Genomic DNA, 19,423 nt, shown 5'->3' with positions numbered 1-19,423 from the left:
TTTACTCTTTTGCGGAGAAACTTGCCCGGTTGTTCTGTATAAATTGTAGTAGGACATTGCTGGCAAATGATCGTATGTATCAATCACACAGGAGAATGAGGAGGTGTATGAACCTCTGACATTGTGGATCCCCTTATTCAGTCTTATAAGAGTGTGAGAGAGTAGACACAACGACACTGATGGCAGACAACGAAAGCTCTTCTTTTTCTAACATGATGAGTATAGGACAGCAAGGCACTTAGGGAAAGCTAAAACACATAGAATGGCTGCATGTTGCCATTACTATTGTCTTGTACTTTTCTCTCTTGTACTATATATGAGTGGCCTCCAGATGATGCTGGACTGCAATCCCTATTAGCTCTTATCAGCATAATCAGTGGTGAAGGATGATGGGCGATACAGTCCAGTAACACCTACCGTTCTCTATCCCTATTTTATACCAGCTGTATCACCTCTCCATACATTGCCCTACCACTGCTACCTTACATGGTGATAATTGTCACACTTCCCCAGAGAATGCCATGTTGACTGTAGGTTTTAGCAATCATGGCCTGAAGAAACTGTTTCTGCAAGTTAGATGAGATCTTCCAAGTGGACTCCAGTTCAGCCTGACAGATTGCTCCTCATGCAGCATAATTGCCAATGGAGCTGGGCTGCTGAAGGCAAGCAGGGAAACAGGACTTGGGCTGGATCTGAAAATATACAGCATTAAAATGCTGCTCCACCAAAATAGAAATGCCAATAGCACCTCCAGTCTGGTGCAGTGCCCTTAATATATTAACATCAGTGCTTGTGTACCATTTGTCCGCAAACAGTTTAAGATTTAACAAGCAATCCAAAGGATGCAAATAAATGGAAATGTCAAGGCCAGTTTCAGGGAGGAAGCAAGAGACAGTTGATGGCAAGATAAGAGAAAAGATTAACACTGAGGAAAACATCAGAAGTGCACCAGAAGCTTTAAGACTGGTGTGAGGAATATCTGCTCCCCTCAGATGTGGTTGGAATAGATTTCCCATTAACTCCAGCCACTATAATCAGTGATTATTTGAGTTGCATTCAAACATCATTTGAAGAGCTACACTTGCCCTACTCCAGCTGTAAGGATCAAAGCAAAGTTGATTTGTTGTTTTCATGTTTTGGATATGAGTGCACTATGGCATCATAGTTAAGACTAGATATATGAAGTCCTGCCTCCCTCCCCTCAAAAAGAAAAAAATCAGGAAAAAAAGCTGTTCCCCCCCCCCCCCCATCCTCTGACCCCTAGAAAAATGTTTAACAAATTGATTGTGGAAAATTTTGTTTTTAAAATGAAGAAGATTTGTTTAATTATATTTACTTCTGCAAAATTATTTCTATAAACTTTGTAATAGGAAGACCATGCACAGTATCAGATCATTACTGTTCCTGTTCTTGATTTTTTTCCCTTCTGTTCTTTTTATGGGAGTGAGTGCTTTACAACTACTTGGCTCTATAGAGAATAGTTTTCTTTATTATTATTTCTTTTATTATTGGGGTTGTTGTTGTTTTTTGCCTGATCCCAATAAACTGGCAAAACCAAAAAAGTTCCTTATAACTCAGGGGTAGTTTATCATTGATGAAAATGTAGTTCCTTTTGTAACATTTTCTTTTATAAAAATCAGTTTGTAATTGTGTGAATGAACTGTACTTTGAATATACTAATTTTAATATATTTATTATATGCCAACCTTTACAAATAATATGTTTGATGCTCCTAAAATAACAAAGTGAATTTCAGTCTGTACAGCTGCTAATATTGCAGTTTATTTTTAAAAAATCCAAAACCTTCATTTTTCCCCTCCTTCATCATTTCTGGAAATGTTACATCTCCAGTTAAGACACTCTCACTACTTTCACCAGACAGGCTGTTCTAAAGCTGAAATCCATTTGTATGTGTGTATCTTTGTCTGTGTTTGTTTCTTCCTGTCTATAGCAAACCAATCTGGTTTGCCATGACCTTTTCTGTGTATTATTACCTCTGTGTTTGTCTTTTTTTCTTTTCAGATCAATGCAGTCCGGTCAGTTGTTCCCAACAAGAGCAATAATGAAATAATCCTGGTGCTCCAGCAATTTGATAACAACGTAAACAAGGCTGTACAAGCTTTTATGGATGGTCTGTACTCTTTTAATATTTCATTGACACTTTGGAAAATAAATTGCTAAATGTCGTATTGTCAGTATAACTAAAATGAAAATCAACAGTGCATTCTGCTAAAATGTGATTATTCAGCATTTCCCAAATATATTTTGATATTCTTGTTAGCATCTTGCATGATTTCTTTGTTTTCCTGTTTGCTCTTCTGCATTTTTTTTTTTGCCTTGCATTCAGTTAGGACAATTCATACTTTATATGATAAATATATTTCCTCTGTGTATGTATGTGTGTGTGGTTTGTTTGTTTTTTACAACAAACATATTTTAAAAGATCTGGAGAAGTGTGTACCCATAAACTGTCCTAAATTGCAGGGACAGTCCTGATTAATCCTCTGGCATCTCACTCTTTCAGCTGCATTTAAAATGTCTCAGTTTCTCTCTCTTCCACCTTCTCTCTCTCCTCCTCTTCATTTTTCCTTGCATCATTTCTGTTGTTGCAAACTGAGTTCAGAGAGTTTGCAGAGTATATTCAACTCAGTAGAAGGGAGAGAGAAAAGCAGACTCTTGCCATTGACAGTAGGCCATTCCTGAAAAGTTGATGAACTGACTGGAACAGGATGGATAAGGCACATGAGCTTAAAGCAATTTAATCTTTTATTTATTTATTAAATTTATATCATTCCTTTCTCCAGTGGCTGAGATGCAAGGCAGCTTCCAACATAATTCTGTAAAGAAAACAACAACCTAGAAATAGAAATTTGCAGAAACCAGGTCCAATTGTTCCTGTATGAGTTGAAGTGCTTTTCTGCTTTCATAATATACCCCTGGATCAAAGCCAAATAAGTTTTCCCAGACATGTATGTAAAGAAGCAGCTCATAGTCTAAGTTGGCTACCTCACCCCAAAAATTCAAGATAGGGTGACTCCTCTTGCTCTGGTCAGGAGCCATGTTCATCTAGCTCTCTTCCATGTTACCACTATAAATATGTATAACTTTTCTCTATTAATTCTTTTACAGGATGTCCGATATCACATTGATCTGAGGAATTAATTAATTGAAACAGCCTTAAATGTAAGCTTAATTGCCCTGACTTTAAGGCTGGAAGGTTGCTTTAAATGTTGCCCAAACCTCTCATCCACAAATTGCAGTTCTTGTCATTTACACTGAACAGAAATGTAAACAAAATGTCATGTGTTATGTGCTGAAGTCTCCACTTCAACAGATGTCAGATGATGAATTCCAGCAGAGAAAGAGCAATGAATAACAAGGAGAATCAATCCAGGGCTTCACTGTGAATGTTTCTCATAGACTAGCTTTTCTAACACTCCAAACCAAAATAATTAGAAACTCAGACCAGTTCAGATTGCTGAAGAATAACAGAAAAGGAAAATGTGAATCTCTCACTCTTCTCCTTGCAAGCATACCATTCATGGTTTTGATTTCTTATTTAAAATCCTTGTTCCATTGACTGGTAACAAATCCTCTGCAATGTGTTTTCTCACAGAGGGAGGTAATCCTGTTAAAGCCACAGGAGACCCAGAATACTCTTTACAACTGTTTCTAAGAGTTAATTCAGAAGCCTTCAGGCAATTCTATATAAGTGGAAGTGGCTTGGGTGGTCCAATGGGATGAGTATGGTGTGCTTCATAGTAGTACTGTGATTATGCTGTCCACATAGTGTGTGTGTGTGTGTCATGTACCTTCAAGATGTTTCCAATTTATGGCAAGAGGATATGCAGAACACTTTATTCCAGATGTTGGCAGCCAGTCATTCCCACACTATAACAACTGAGATTTTACTATGTTGCCTCTGGGTTGGGTCTTATATGTTGGCTGTAGCCACACTGCAGACGTAATCCAGTTTGATACTACCTTAACTATGCTATGGCACAGTGCTATGGAATCCTAGACACTGTAGTTTGTTGTGGCACCACAGCTTTCTGACACAGAAAACTAAATGTCTCACAAAATTACAGTTCCCAGAATTCCATAGCATTGAGCCATGGCAATTAAAATGGTGTCAAACTGAATTATTTCTGCAGTGCAGATGCAGACGTTAATGCAAAATTCTCTAATTTGTAACTGTTATGAACACCAAAACTCCAATTCACACTGCTCCATTTTTACAGAAGAGTTCACAAGAAAAAAATACATACAAAATAAAGAATTATTTTTTTTTTCTTGTGAACTCTTCTGTAAAAATGGAGCAGTGTGAATCAGGGTAAGTTGCACACAGAAATGTGTATCTGTGTGAAAATGCTGAAAAATTCATTATATTAGGAAACTTGTTTTCCAAAACAAGAACATTAAGCAAACATGCATATAAAATGTGCACACTGTAATGCAAAATTCTAGAGACAATATTTTAATACTGTATTGGAGAAATCCTCAAAGTTCAAGATGAACCAAATTTAAAATTGAGAAAAAGAGAAACAGAGAAACTTCCCCCCTAGCTCTGTGTATTAATTTTGTTCATCCATTAAATGCCACTACACACAGAGCAGCAGAGATTCTAAGATGCTGGTAAGACTACTCCATGAATGATGGAGCTCTGCTTGGACAATTCTGCCTATAGAATGAGGATGCATTTTCCACTATCTCCATCTCACTCCAGTCTGTTTCTGTGACTTAATTTGGTTACTTTTTAAAACAACATTGCTGATGCAACTGTCCAGTTAGTATCACTTTAAATAGCTGTAAACGTTTTGGGTGTTTTGTTCAAAAAAGTGCCCTAGCACTCAAATATACACACAACCATGGATAGAAATCACTGTGAAACATACCGTACCAAAAATATTGATAATTGGCTTTATTCATGTGTACATATTTGAGGCTTTTCATAAAAACTTGTTTTCAATAATTTTATTAAATTATATTAAATCAACTTTAGTTTTATAGTATCATTCTAAAATCCATATTCTACCTGAAAACAGTTGCTACTATTATACATACAGACATACTCACACCCCAAAAATCACAAGTGTGTAATATGTTGATGAGAAAACAGTGAGCAAGCTTTCCACTTCTCTAGAAATCTATAGTCTGGATTTTAAGGTACGTATAGGGGTTGGCTGGACAGCAGGAAGTAGCAAAGCATGATGTAGAAGCCAGTAGAATAATATCCTAAATGCACCAGATACAATTTGATCTTGGAAGCTAAGCAGGGTCAAACCTGTTTAGTACATGGGTGGAAAACTTCCAACAAATACAGGATGCTGTAGGCTGTATTTCAGAGAAAAATTGGCAAAACCACCTCTGAGAATTCCTCGCCTAAGGAAACCTATGAATTCTTGAGGTTACCATAAGTCAACAGGCAACATGAAGGCTCATACGCACAAAGACTGCCATAATCTTCATGAATATTACTGTTTCTAATGTGTGTTTTAAAGCGGGATGTTAATGCTTTTTAACATTTTGTGTTGGATTGTTTTAGTTGTTTTGAATTAACATACACTGTAAACTGTTTTGGGTCTCATATGGGAGAAAAGCAGGATATCAGTCAATACGTTAGTCAGTCAGTCGAGTAGAATGCAGGAGGAGCTAGGTAGACTTAGAACCCAACACCATTTATGTACATGTACATCCTATTGAGCTAAGGAGGGAAGCTTCTTATTTCTTATTATTGAGCTTCTTATTTCTAAAGAAGTACTTACAGCATTTTTTTCCAGTTGGATTAGTGTCTACTAGGGAGAAAGATTATGTTAGGAGGCATAAGCTATTGGGATAAAAAAGGCATATTCTCCCAGTTCCAAAAGAAAATCCTGCATACACTCCCAAATTCCTTTTTTTTTAATTGTTTATATTGACATTAGCATCCCCATGCTAAGAATCTGTCTGATGGGACTTTTGGAAAGGTGATCCTGTAGGAAAAGTGCCATCTCAGAAAAGTCCTTGCTGTTTATGATTGACACCAGTCTAGCCAGAAAGGAAAGTCTGTCTTGATTTGAGTGCTTAATTCTAAATATTTATTTGTATTCTCTGCTTAATTAAGCTGCTAAACTGCTCTTTGTCTGCAGCTGTCTGTAAATAACTGAAATGAGTATTAGCCATCACATTTCAAGGAAAAGGAGCCATATGAAACAAATTCATACATACATACACATACAATAACTCCCTGTAGGAAAACACTAACCAAAACAAATAAAATATAAATCCAGCATATGGGCACCATCCTCCAAGGGATTATTTTCAGGCCACTGTTATTCTTTATCAGGTACAAACACTTGCTGAAATGCTTTTATCTTTTTCTCTCTCTTTCCCTCTCTCTTCCCCCTCCAGGGAGTGCGCTTCAAGTGCTAAAAGAATGGAATATGACAGGGAAAAAGAAGGTAAGGGATTTTGAGCAAAGGTTAACTATCTCCATAAAACCATTTCCATCAGCATTTTGTGAGTGCATAGCAACATCTTTGTTGTCAAGTTTTTGTCCCTGGTTTTGTTTAATTTTTGCAGTGATGAATGGTTTATGCTTTTGAGAGGTTTCAAACGAGTAGGTGTTTTTCTTTTTAATCCTGCTTTGCTGCTGGTGTTTTCATACCTGCATGTTGAGCTGTGGCTGCCCTGACAGACATTTCAGAATAATTAAAGTATATTCTTATAGAGATCACAGAACTTTGTTTTTCAAGATACCACAAGTAGCTTTAAAAAAAATAAGGTGTTTTTTTTTTTCAGTGACAAAACTGAGCCTTGCAGTTAAAAAGGAAATACTCTTTTTTACTTGGCCCCATAACTCACTACAGCAGTATGCAGTGATGGATACCACTAATTTAGGAACAAGATATTGATCCTCTGTAGTTGGATCTTCCATCTTTATGTTTTGTTTTTTAAAGGCAACTACTTCATGTGATTTAGGGCCGAGGCCCTAAGAAACAAGTCTATCTCTTTGTCCCAATATGTTTTCCTAATATAAGCCACACACACATACACACGTCCACAAAATACACTGTTCATTACCTTGAAGATCTGTTTTCTCTTTGGTGAGGTCAGTTCCTCAACCAATGCAAATTGTAGCTGTTGCTCACAACTGTTGTGTTCATAGTCGCTGTGGCCAATGCATTACTTGGTGCCCAGTGTTCTAGTGATAAGTCTTTAGGTTAGTTCACACGTGCATCTTGTTTTACTAAAGAAGTGGAGTTTGTACAGACTATACTTTCAGAATTGTAAGCTTTTCTTTTGCACTGATAGTCTGATCCTTTGTTTATAACAGTAGTTTACACTAGAGCTTTCCTGCACTGCTTTTGGAATATCTGCACAGAATTTCCTTCCACACATTTTCCAATCCATCTTCCTTATGTCTCATGAGGCTGTCATAAATGCTCTCTGTCTCTCATTTTGTCTTTTTTTTTAAAAGAAAGATTGTTGTCATGATTGTGCGAGTATGACAGTCTATCTTTTCTCTTGTTTCTCTGGGTTATGGCATTGTCGTGCTTGGACTAGTGTGATATCCCCGCTCACATCCTGTCTTTTGCTATACATTCTTTCACAAATCATTACTTGACTATTACATTACAGTAATGAATTTGCAGGAGAAAAGGCTTCCAGGAAACTATTTTGAACATAGGCCCTTCTTTGTAGCAGTTGATGTTTACAAATTTTCTGCAAAACTCTTTGGAGGTAGCTAACACAGCTGATGGAGAACCTGCAAAGGGTGGAAGAGCAATCTTGCACTATTTCCACAGTTTCTGAATTCTTGCTTTTCTAACATTGTCTGTTCTTTAATTGCAACCTGGAGTCCCTCCTTTCAATGCAGTGTGCTTAGCTGTACTCATCCTTAGGTGCTGACAGGTGTGCAGTCCTCCACTGTACCGTCTTAGAAGAACCTGCCAGAGCTTGGGCTCTCCTGCCATAGCTTTCAAGAGTCCAGATCACTTCTGCCACAATGAGTTAGCAGACTAGGACTTGTGGAGTGGATATGACATATTTGTAACATATCCCTTTCCCTTGTATTAATCTTTATTCTCTATGTCGAATTCAGTCAAAGCAAGCCCCCATCACTAATTGTCCAAAAGTTTCCCAGTATAGTCAGATTTAATTTATTTTAGGTTTATTTATCTCCACTGAGATTTATTTTTCTTTGATTGAACTGAAGTATTATTTCACATTTATTTATTTAACTTTTATTTTTCTTCTTCTCTCTTACAAAATAATATAAGATTTAACATCAGAACACATATAAACAGACAGATAACTACAGTTATTTCATAATGCAAAGTGAGCTTGCAACATCTTTGAGACTAACTGAAAGAGAAGCCTACTTTTGTTCTCAAGTCTAGAAAAGCTTATGCTACCAACTTCTGTCTTTCAATTAATCTCAAAGGTGCTGTGAGATCCCTTTGCTTATTGATTTTCCAGACTAACATGGCTATGTCTTTGAATTATTTCATAAGCTTGATATACACAAATAAGCTTATAAGTTTATATGTGTACAAAGTTAAGTGAATTTTCACTATAAAACTTGGGAACTAAATGCAAATTTTAAAAATCCCATAATAGATTTGTAGGGTAACTGTTGGGAAGAATGGAATATAGGAAGGGGAAATTGAAATGTTAAGAAATAACCAATGCTGAGGTGGAAGGAAGTCAAAAGTGATTTAATGATTTGAAGAATATCACAACAAATGAATTGAAAGGTGTCTGTTATAAATATTGTACCATCAACCTTTGATGTCAACTACTTATAAACTTTTAAAATAAATTCTGAGAAAATATTTGTTGTATGCACATGTGTTATATTTTGCTTTTTTGTTTTTAATGAAATGATTTTAAAAAAAAAGAACATGGAGAGGTAGTTTGCAGACATGTATAGACACAAGTCCTGAGCAGGCATGGTAACAGTCCCTAAAGATACTGTATACACATGCTAAATCTAATCTTTTTGCTAAACAACTTGTGTCCCTACATAGCTGATAACAGAGAGCCAGCAAAAATATGTGGATGATTCTTGCGCGGTTGACTCGAGAATGGGTCCTAAAATGTATTTGTTTGTCTATCTCCTGTTCTCTAAAAGTACACATTTCCAGTTTGGATGTTTTAAGCCAGACATAGGCTGAACTTTTTCTTGAGGTTTCTGCAGTAGGATAGTAATTGAAAATATATTTTCTGCTCAGAAGATTATTCTTTTACCTCTGTTAAGCAATAGATTTAAGAGATTCTATCTAGACATAAAACACTCTATCTAGGTAGTCAGAGCCAGTGTGGAGTACTGATTTGAATGTTGGAGCTGGACTCTGGAGACCAGGGTTCAAACCCCACAGTCATGGTAACTCACCAAGTAACATTGGGCTAGTCACACACACTCAAATGAACGCAGTGGCAAAACTCCTTGGGATAAATCTTGATAAGAAAACCCTATGAGAGAGTCACTATAGGTTGGAGTCAACATGAAGACACATAACACAACAATCTAGTGATCTCTCTCTCTCTCTCTCTCTCTCTCTATATATATATATATAAAATAAACTTGGACATTAGACACTGAATGTTGTGCAGGAAGATAAATATTTGATAAATATTTACAGTATCTAATGGTTCCCAGTCATAGCAAAGAAATAGTTCTGCTTTCAAAAAGTACATTATCCAGGATTCCTATATTTGCCAGCTCAGAGTATTTGCTGTGTAACTGAAAGCTTGAACAGGCAATTAGTGCTGGGACAGACAATGCATAATTTTCAGCTAAGGAAAGCATTTGAAATTAACTGTTCTACAAATTATCTCAACTATCCCAAATACCAGGTGTTTGGCAGAGAAAAGAAACAGCCATCTGAAAACAGTATCCAACTTAGTATGGATGCAGTCCAAAGTTAAATTCCTATGCAAGTTTATTGCTGGCAAAGTTTGTGTGTGAGCGCATGCGTGCGTGCAAGTAATTTGATGGAAAATGGATTAAATTTCTATCTAAAGTAAAGAGAATGTCAGGTGTTCTGCTTGCCTGCAAAATACACTCTCCACTCATCTAATGTATCCCACACTTCTGGATATGTGTTCTCTCTGAGGTCACCTCACAATCCCTCTTGTAAGATTTTGATGTTTACACAAGTTACTGTGGTTTAAGAGAACAAATATTTTTTGTTTAGCATTGAAAATGACATTTAAAAAGAGTCAGATATGAGCATACCTAATATCATGAAATACTTCTTATGTTTTGTTTTTCCTGAACTCTTACACGTATGAGAATAGCTAAAGCTGCTTACACTTTATGTCATGGATAGTAAAATCCTAATACTACTGAACAGAATAGAAGTTATATTTGCAAAATGAAAATGTGGTGTTTGCTTTCTGTTCCTGCTAGAATATGGTGTGTATAGATTCTAAATAATATTATTAACCTTATATTCTCTTCTCTCCCCATCCCCAACACACTCACAGAACAGCAAAAGGAAAAGAAGTAAATCTAAACAGCACCATCTTAGCAAAGATATGAAAGATAAAGATGAAGGGGCAGAAAAGGTGTCCCTGGAATCCCGAGAACTGAATAGCTGCCATCTGAATGGATGTGATAAGAATACTTTCCTGAAACCTGACAGTGAAAAATCAACAGTAATTACTCAAGAAGAAAAGAGTTTGGAATACAAAGAGAGGGGAGAGACAAAAAACAGAAAGCTCAGGTAAGTCCTGCTGAACTGCTGCACAGAAAGGACATGCTCAATAAGTTCTACCTTTAGTCTGGTCTAATCTCTTATAAAATGTATATTGCAAGCCTATGTTTTTCCCCCCAGTTGAATTAAGAAGTAGCCTGCATTATCTCCTTTGTTCCTTCAGCTTGTGAGAAGCTTCCCCTTTTCCTTCCTTATATCTTACTATTTTAAGGCAGGTATGAGATGGATTCAGTGTGGAACTGGCATGCATTATGAAGACAGTCCACAATCAAGAATTTAGCCCTGTGTCATGTAGACAAGTCACTGAAAGTATGGAGGACAACTGCTTCATTTGGCCTGTGTAGACATGCCCAAGGATGCATTTGTCCTTACATCAGATCTAACTTGAAGGCAACCTGTCGTGTTGTGTGTGAATTCATTCATTTATCGTGTGTGTGTGTGTGTGTGTGTGTGTGTTTTATTTATGTATTTACTTATATGCCACCTTTCTCCCAGGGTGAGACCCAAGGCAGCTTCAAGAGACAACGAATGAAAAACACTTACAATAAAGTTTTAAAAACAATTAAAAGTACCCACATTAAAACACTAAAATCATTTTAAAATCATGCAAAAGTGAAAAACAGATAAAGCATACATCTAAATAAGAGTTTTTCCTGTTTAACCATTAACTGCTTGTTTAAATACCAATGGGGAGGTATGGTTTTTCAAACAGTCTGGACCTAAGCGAGGGAGGGAGGGAGGGAGGGAGGGAGGGAGGGAGGGAGGGAGATAGATAGATAGATAGATAGATAGATAGATAGATAGATAGATAGGCTCATCTTTTCCCTCAAACCTAGGACTATAGTCTAGCAGTGTGTTTCTGGGAGCCAGCATGTCTTAGGACTTTATCACATGGGAAAATTGAAAAGTTAACTGAAGGTCAATCCAGGGTTATCCATGGTATTTCACATAATTTCACAAAAGAATATCTAACGACTCCAAACACAAATGGAAAGCAATCCAAACACAATTGCGAGTCATCCCAGGAATAGCTGCATTCGGAAAGATATCAAATTTATAAATCCTTTTCCACTGTGTATTCATAGTCAATTCGAATTAGCGTTAGTATGAAATGCAGCTCTAGTTCAGCCATAGGATTCCCCCTATTAGAAATAGACTACAATTTCCATGATCCTTTGTTGTTGCGATTTTTCTCCCTGCACTCCCTGGCTGCCGAGAGGAAAGCAGCTTTTTTTGGAGGAAAGATTGAAAGGGGCAAAGGTAAAGATAAGGAGCCTGATGCCTCCAACCACTTTCTTATTCCTGTCCACCACTAACTTGGGGGGGGGAGTGGTCCTTGGGTCTGGAATTACAAAATCCTCTAGACACAATCCCATCCTCCCTGGACACGTGCAAACACACTAATTCACAATAAAGAAGCTGATGGATATGTACTCATGTGATGATTTCATTTGCATTTGCACTGCTTTCTTTTGGATGAACGCTGTGTTTGTCTGTGCATGTGATGAGTTACTTCGTAATTTCGTGCATTTTTACGTTGGCCTCACTTTCTACTTCTTTCAGGATGATGATACATACCTCCGTGTAAAAAAGTCCATAGTGATTTGAGTGCTGTACTCGGACTTTGGAAACCAGGGTTTGAATCTCTGCTTGGCCATGGAAACCCACTGGGTGACCAAGTCACACTCTCTCAGCCTCAGTGGAAGGAATCTGAATGAATCTTGCCAGAAAAACCCCATGATAGGTTCATCTTAGGGTTGCCATGTCAGAAATGACTTGTAGGCACACAGCAACACAATGAAAATATTTACCAAAGAAGCTATGGTCCTAAGTTTGCAAGAGCTGAGCATGACTGTTGATGACAGTGTGACGTGGAGATCTCTCATTCATAGGGTTGGCATAAGTTGAAGCCAACTTTATAGCAGTTGACAACAACAACAACAACAACAACACTGTATCTCAAGCAGGCAAATGTGGATGAAAGGGAACTGTTTTTTCCCTGGTGGGTCAGAGACTGATACTATGGACTCCATCAGACTGGCAAAAAAGATGGGAGCATAGTGATATGCTCCCATCAATATCTCACAATAATTCTAGATTTTCACATGACATCGTGGGTATCAGATTTTCCTGTGAATAAAAGGTGGTGCTAAGATGCCTCTTTATTCATGGGATAATCACGTGATAACCACGATGTTGCATGAAAATCTTAGTGTTATTGCAAGATATTGATGGGAACATATCACTGTGCTCTCATCTTTTTTGCCAGTCTGATACCCATTGACTATAATTATTTCTTTATTTCCTGGAAACTCAACAGGATTTGGCAGCCAGTGGCTGTTGGAGCAGCATTTGGAATAGCACTGCAACAAAAACATAACAACCAAGTACACATTCTGCCCCCATCATTTGCACTTGTGATCCTGTCCCAGCTCCTTGACCAGACTGTAGATGGGGATGGTGATTGCAAGGAGTGATATGCCATTTGTAAGAGTGACATTGAGTGTCAGTCAATAAACTGGACTAATAGTGATCTCAGTTCTCTGAGAATCAGCCCATATGTAGCCAAAACAGTACCATGCACCCCAGCCACACACAAGAGAGAGATATCAGGAGGCTCTGAGGTGAATTTCAGAATTTATAGATGTGTGCATGCACACAGACCCTAGAGGAAAACAAGACAAGGTGGGAATGGACAACAGTCTAATTTTGACTGAGCGTGTTCAGTAGTCAGGGAATACTTACTTTTACCTGAGGGGAAGGATGAATAGAAAACCAAGGAGAAGGGGAATACAGAAGAGCAACCAAGGGGGATAAAGTAGGATTCCACCTAGCCATGTATAGGAGCATTTCATGCGGCAATATTCTGTTGTAGTAGGTAGATCCCCTTTGTTTAACACAAAGAAAAGAAATTTCTCCCCTATAACTACACTGGCAGTACATTTCTGTCTTACGGGCTTTGTAGCAGCTAGGTGGGAGATTGGTAGTTAAAATGACAACCAGCTACCTTCCCAATAAGTTTCACATATAGATTTAGTTGCACACATAAACTCCTGAAGGCTTTAAAGCCAGTAACCTAATCATGAACAGCAGTAAAAATATAACTAGTGTCCTTCCTGTTTAAAATGTAAATACAAAAAATATAAATTAAAAAAAGCTTTCCTAGCAGTTTCCTTTTCCTGACTACAGACATGCGATTCAAAAATGGTCTTCAAAAATTATGTCATATAAATACTATTCCTGAAACAAATTTCCTTGATACTTAAGGAGGACTTTGAAGGCACTGCCAACCTTGGGGTGATTTACATTATCCTAGCCAAATGTTAACAGCTATGTATAAGTCTTGTATCGGTCCCAGAAGAACAAATATACAGGCCTGCATGGAAAGAATACTGTTACAGCTGCCTAGTGGCAAAACATACCAAATAATAAATAAACATGATCCAAAGGACACTGCAGAGAATTTCCATGTGAAATGCAGATGAACCTGCTTGTGTTCTGACACCCTGACTTATTGGAAATCTACTGTTTTCCCCCCTTTTATAGTTTTTTTTAAAGCACAATAAGTTCATTTATTTGCTTGTGCATTCATCTTTTCCTTTTCTTAATAAAGCAGAAGATTTTCATAAAATTGCAAAACTGTTGCAGGAATTGAGGATAGGTTAATTTGGGGCTGTACAAACAACTGCACATCACAGCCTCTCCAGGATGCAAAAAGGAGCTGCAAAAAAGAGCTGCTCAGCATCATGGTGCTCCTCCGGCACTGCATCTGCAAGACACAGCACCAAAGGACCACCATGACGCTGAGCACCATGCGGAGCAGTTTGCAGCATCACAGCAGCCTGGGGGCGGAGTAGGGGCATGCATCATGTCGACACAACACCCTGACTCTGCCCCCTCACCGGTCTGAAGAGCCCCCCAGTAATATCATGGGCACAGTAGGGTTATTGGTTGATGAAATTCAGTTGAGTTTGCCTTCTACCACTCTGAATACTGATTTTAAAAACTCACCTTTTGCTCTAGTCCAGGGGCAGGCAACCGTTTTGAGCCAGGGGCCGGGTTGCTGTCCCTCAGACAACTGGGGGGCCGAAGAAAAAAAAATTTAAATAATTTTAAAAAAAATTAAATAAATAAATAAACCGGGACAAATGTAGGACAACATTTTCAAATGGTGGACACTTTTTTTAAAAAGTGGAGGACACGCAAAAAAATTTGCTGATTTTTTAAAAAATGTTAATATAAATGCACGTTTCTGAGGCGTCTATAGACAATTGCCCCCCTTGCCCCTGCGCCAAAGGCCCCAGCGGCAATCGGTGGCAGGACCAGGCTGGGGCCGGTCCCAAGGCCTCGCCGGGCCGCATCCGGCCCGCGGGCCACAGGTTGCCTACCCCTTCTCTAGTCCTTCCAAGAAAATTTGGAGCCCTCCAGAATGATGCTGGCCACCTGGCATTGCCCAGTAATGTGACAATGGTGCGTAGGGGTCTTGTTTTCAGCTTCAGAGGGAGTGACCTACACTGGCAGTGGCAGCACTGGGTTGCACAACAGGACACGGTGTAGACAGCTATCCACTGTTACTGTAGAGTGACCAAGTAACAGGGGGACTTCGGGGCATCCCATGTGGTCTGTATGCCATGCTGGCAATATAAAGCCAGAACACTGGACTTTACCTGGGAAAGACTGAAATGCTTCTGGGTAGTCTCTGAAGATATCATGCTAGGTTTCTTTTTCCTTCACAAGAAAGGCAACCAGCAACTTTTCCAACTCAAGTTTGACCTTTCAAGACAGTTTTTCTAAGAAAGAGATCATGTTTCAGTGTTTTATTTTTCTGTTTCATTCCTTATCCTGCAGGGACGTGAAAATATCAGGGTACTGTGGTGGCGGAGAGAGATTAAACAGACAGTTTTAGCAATGTGGCAAGTTGAGATTTGGTGCAAGATTCCTCAAGCTTGTCCTATTACCCTCAGGTCTGATAAATGTGAAGCAGCATCTCAGATAGCATTTCATCCACATCAGAAACAGACGCCAAAGTGTTCTTTTGTAGCACTTGAAATGCCAGGAATTGATGTTTCAGTCAGATGTGTATAATAGCAACATCCCTTCTGCTGCCTTCTGGTTTATAAGCTTTTTAAACTCCTATAGTTTTCCATCTGCTTCAGTCAAACTTGAAAATTCCATTTGAGTTTGTTGAGCAGTTTCTTTTCAAAGCAAAGCATGCCAATATTTTCTGTAACAGGCATTAAAACAGACTGGTATCTTCTAAAACAGGAGTGGGCCACCTTTGACCCTCTAAATGTTTTTGGACTGCAGTATCCATCATTCCTAGCTAGGAAGGTTGAGGGATGATAGAAAAGCAATCCCATCAAAATGTGGTTGGCAATACTCACCCACTCCCTGTTCTAGAAGATAACTTATTTTTACTATTTTATAATTGACCACATTTTAGGAGAAAGGCAAGATTTAAGTGTAATAAATAAATGATTTTATACTTTGGAATGTTTTTAATGTAATGTTTTTTAAAATTATGTTTTAATTTTTTTATTATCAGTTTGTTAGCTCATCTTGTTTCTAGCTTTATTAGCCACCTTGGATCCCATGCCAGGGGAAAGGTGGCATATAAATGACATAAACAAATACTCAGTTCAAATGAGACACAAACTGTGGCACAGTGAATCCCAAACTTCTGGGAGCTGAGTGGTGTGGCAGGTTCCTCTTGTAATTATTTATTCGTTTGAACTGCATACAGAACTGGCAAACACTTTGCCAATTCCTGAAGGATTTTTAGACCTTAGCAGCCCAATCAGCTTTCTTTTTGGAGAGACACAATTTAAAAAACATTACATTAAAAACATTACAAAGTATAAAATCATTTATTTATCATCTACCATCATCATCCACTATCCTACTCAAAATGTCCCATTTCTATACATTTCTAGTGTCTAGGTCAAGGGAAGTAATAGTACCAGTCTATTTGCCTTGGTCAGGCCTCACCTGGAATACTGTGACCAGTTCTGGGCGCCACAATTAAAAAAGGATGTTGAGAAGCTGGAGTGTGTCCAAAGGAGGGCAACCAAAATGGTGAAGAGTCTGGAAACTATGCCTTATGAGAAGCAACTTAGGGAACTGGGTATGTTTAGCCTGAAGAAGAGAAGGTTAAGAGGTGATATGATAGCCCTGTTTAAATATTTGAAGGGATGTCAGTATGGAGCAAGCTTGTTTTCTGCAGCTCCAGAGAACAGCACAGGTAGCCACGGATTCAGACTACAGGAAAAGAGATTCCAACTCAAAAGAACGTCCTGACAGTAAGAGCTGTTTTACAGTGGAACACACTCCCTTGGAGGATGGTGGAGTCTCCTTCTTTGGAGGTCTTTAAGCAGAGGCTGGATGGCCATCTCTTGGGGGTGCTTTGATCATGAGTTCCTGCATAGCAAGAGGTTGGACTGGGTGGTCTTGGGGTCTCTTTCAATTCTGTCATTCTATGATTTAAAAAAATAGAGATAAAAATAAAGGAAAAGTTTCCCTCACATGGAGAATGTTTACTTTCCAAGGCAAAGGAGCAGCAAAAGGAACTGTTCAGAGCATTCCTACCTTGTTGTCTCCCCCCCCCTTTTTTTTTTTTTGTTTTGTTCTCTTTTACAGAACGAGTGGTGTTATGTTGATGCTTTAGTGGGTAAACATTGGCACCATTACTCCATCCCTCTCATTACTCTGTCAGAAAGCATGCTTTATTTGATTTTAGTTCACTTATTGTTTTTTTCTTGTTTTGTGAAGGTACATCTTCATTTTATTTCATTTTGTTTTTCTGCTAGCTAACAGCATAAAAATGCAAAAAAAACAACAAACAACCATTAGAACCATATTGAACCAACTTAATGCATATACTCATCTATAAGTCAATCTCATGTTTAAGTCAAGGACAGATTTGGGGGCCAAAATTATGGATTTTGATATTACCTGTGGATAAGTTGAGGGTCATTCCACAAAGACCAGCACTGTCTCAGATGGCCAGCCACCACTGGCTATTCCTGATGCCATTTTCCTGCCTAGGCATTCAAAAAGATATTTTGCTACTCTAACTCAGTGAAGAGGATGATTCCATTTTTTATTAAAAGTAAATGTATAGTATTAACTCATATATAAAAAAAAAACCCTATCCTCTTCTCTGAGTAGCCCACATCCCCCGGCGTCAAGCCGTCCCCATTCAGTGCTGAGTGGCGCCATTTTCCTTGGTCGGAAGACTTCTGACCAGAACATTTAACACTCCTCAGCACTGAATGTGGATGGCTTGGCACCAAGGGATGGAGCGGGGCCCTTTTGAGGACGATTTGCTGTTTTTTCCAGGTCACACATGGCCCTGAGAGTCCTCTTCCAGTTCTCATAACGGGGGGGGGGGGGGGGAAGGTGTGCGATAAACTTCTAAGTCTCATCTTTCTTATTCAGAGAAAGAACTGGTTTCTTTATTGATAAAAGTTAAGATTCAGTACTTAGATTAACATGTGGATGAATCTACCCAGATTTTTTTTCAGGAAGGATCAATTTTTTAACTAAAATTTCTAGACTTAATACACAAGTATATGTAGTAAGGAAACTCTCTAGTCATAAAATCAGCAGCCAGAACTGAACAGACACTAGTTGAAGCAGAGAGGAAGAGTGGGTAGTTTGCAGCCAAAACTGATGTGGAAGTTTAAATCTCCTCTCCTTCTGTACAGCCTCCAATCAAATTCTCTCTCCTCAACCAGTATTTGCTTCTCTTAAACCAAAAATAATGAGACTGCTATGATCTTGACTTTTGAATTGTATCACTGTTTGATTTTATTGTCTTCATTTGCAGATCCAAAGGCAGAACAGAAGAAAGTATCTATAGTTGCAGACCAAAAATATATAAATAGCATAGAGGTTCCTGATGCTTCTCAACACTCCCACCAATCCTCATGTAATATTAGTAGACCGAAGTTCAGAACATCCACTGCCAAGTCACCTGTCCCTGTATCTCACCTTGAAATAAAACCAGAAGACTCCGTCAAAAAAAGAGGTAAAAGATGCATCCCAGTGTACAGATATTTTTATTGTTCCCAAATTTTTATGGTTATGAATTTTTCATAATCATTCAGTTCCAGTAGTTTTTTAAAGTAAGCATGAGATCTAAATGCCTTGTCTGTTTACTCTGCAAAGATAAATATGTCTCATATCTAATAGATAACATGATCCTGATAATAGCGGAAGCTCCCAGTCACAAGACATCTCAATATACTCAGATTTACAGGTTCAGTTTTTTACTGAATGTCCAGGTTATAGTAGTGGCCAGATGTACATAGCTATGGTTGATGCATCAACTGCACAAATTCCTTTTCTTTTCTTAAAAAGAGGAAAGCTTTTGACTGGATTGAATGGATGTACTTAGGGAAAACTTTGGAAGTTTGTAATGTGATAAATGAAGAAGTGGGGGGTTGAAATTATCTACTAAACTTAGAGGACCACTCCCTTTAAAGGGAGTGCAAGATAAGACTTCTGCTGTTATTTTCTTATGTAACAGAATCTTTTTCTATTTTAATCAGAACAAAGAGATTAATGATGCAGTCCTTTATATGTCTTCGTAAAAGTAACTCTTACTGAATTTTGCAAATGGGATTGCAACTGAAGGATCTGGAAACCTGAAATAAAAATTGGTTTAAATGCAGATGGTATAGTTCTTCCCATGTCAGATTCAGCAAAATCATTAACAG

The 19,423-nt window shown here is 38.2% G+C and overlaps 1 protein-coding gene across 1 annotated transcript in view; it reads left to right on the top strand.

Moving 5' to 3' along the window:
• SPATS2L (spermatogenesis associated serine rich 2 like) overlaps positions 1-19,423 on the top strand; it is an 82,168-nt gene that overhangs the window by 43,001 nt on the left and 19,744 nt on the right. The window contains exons 3-7 of the mRNA XM_042472109.1: positions 2,023-2,131; positions 6,391-6,440; positions 10,474-10,712; positions 12,034-12,035; positions 18,532-18,732. Of these exons, the coding sequence (XP_042328043.1) occupies positions 2,023-2,131; positions 6,391-6,440; positions 10,474-10,712; positions 12,034-12,035; positions 18,532-18,732 (601 nt within the window). The remainder of the gene's footprint in view (positions 1-2,022; positions 2,132-6,390; positions 6,441-10,473; positions 10,713-12,033; positions 12,036-18,531; positions 18,733-19,423) is intronic.

The sequence above is a fragment of the Sceloporus undulatus genome, chromosome 1, assembly GCF_019175285.1.
Source record: "Sceloporus undulatus isolate JIND9_A2432 ecotype Alabama chromosome 1, SceUnd_v1.1, whole genome shotgun sequence".
NCBI classification, from domain to species: Eukaryota; Metazoa; Chordata; class Lepidosauria; order Squamata; family Phrynosomatidae; genus Sceloporus; species Sceloporus undulatus.
The sequence above is the reverse complement of the archived record's forward strand: the minus strand, read 5'-3'. Positions and strand labels throughout refer to the sequence as shown.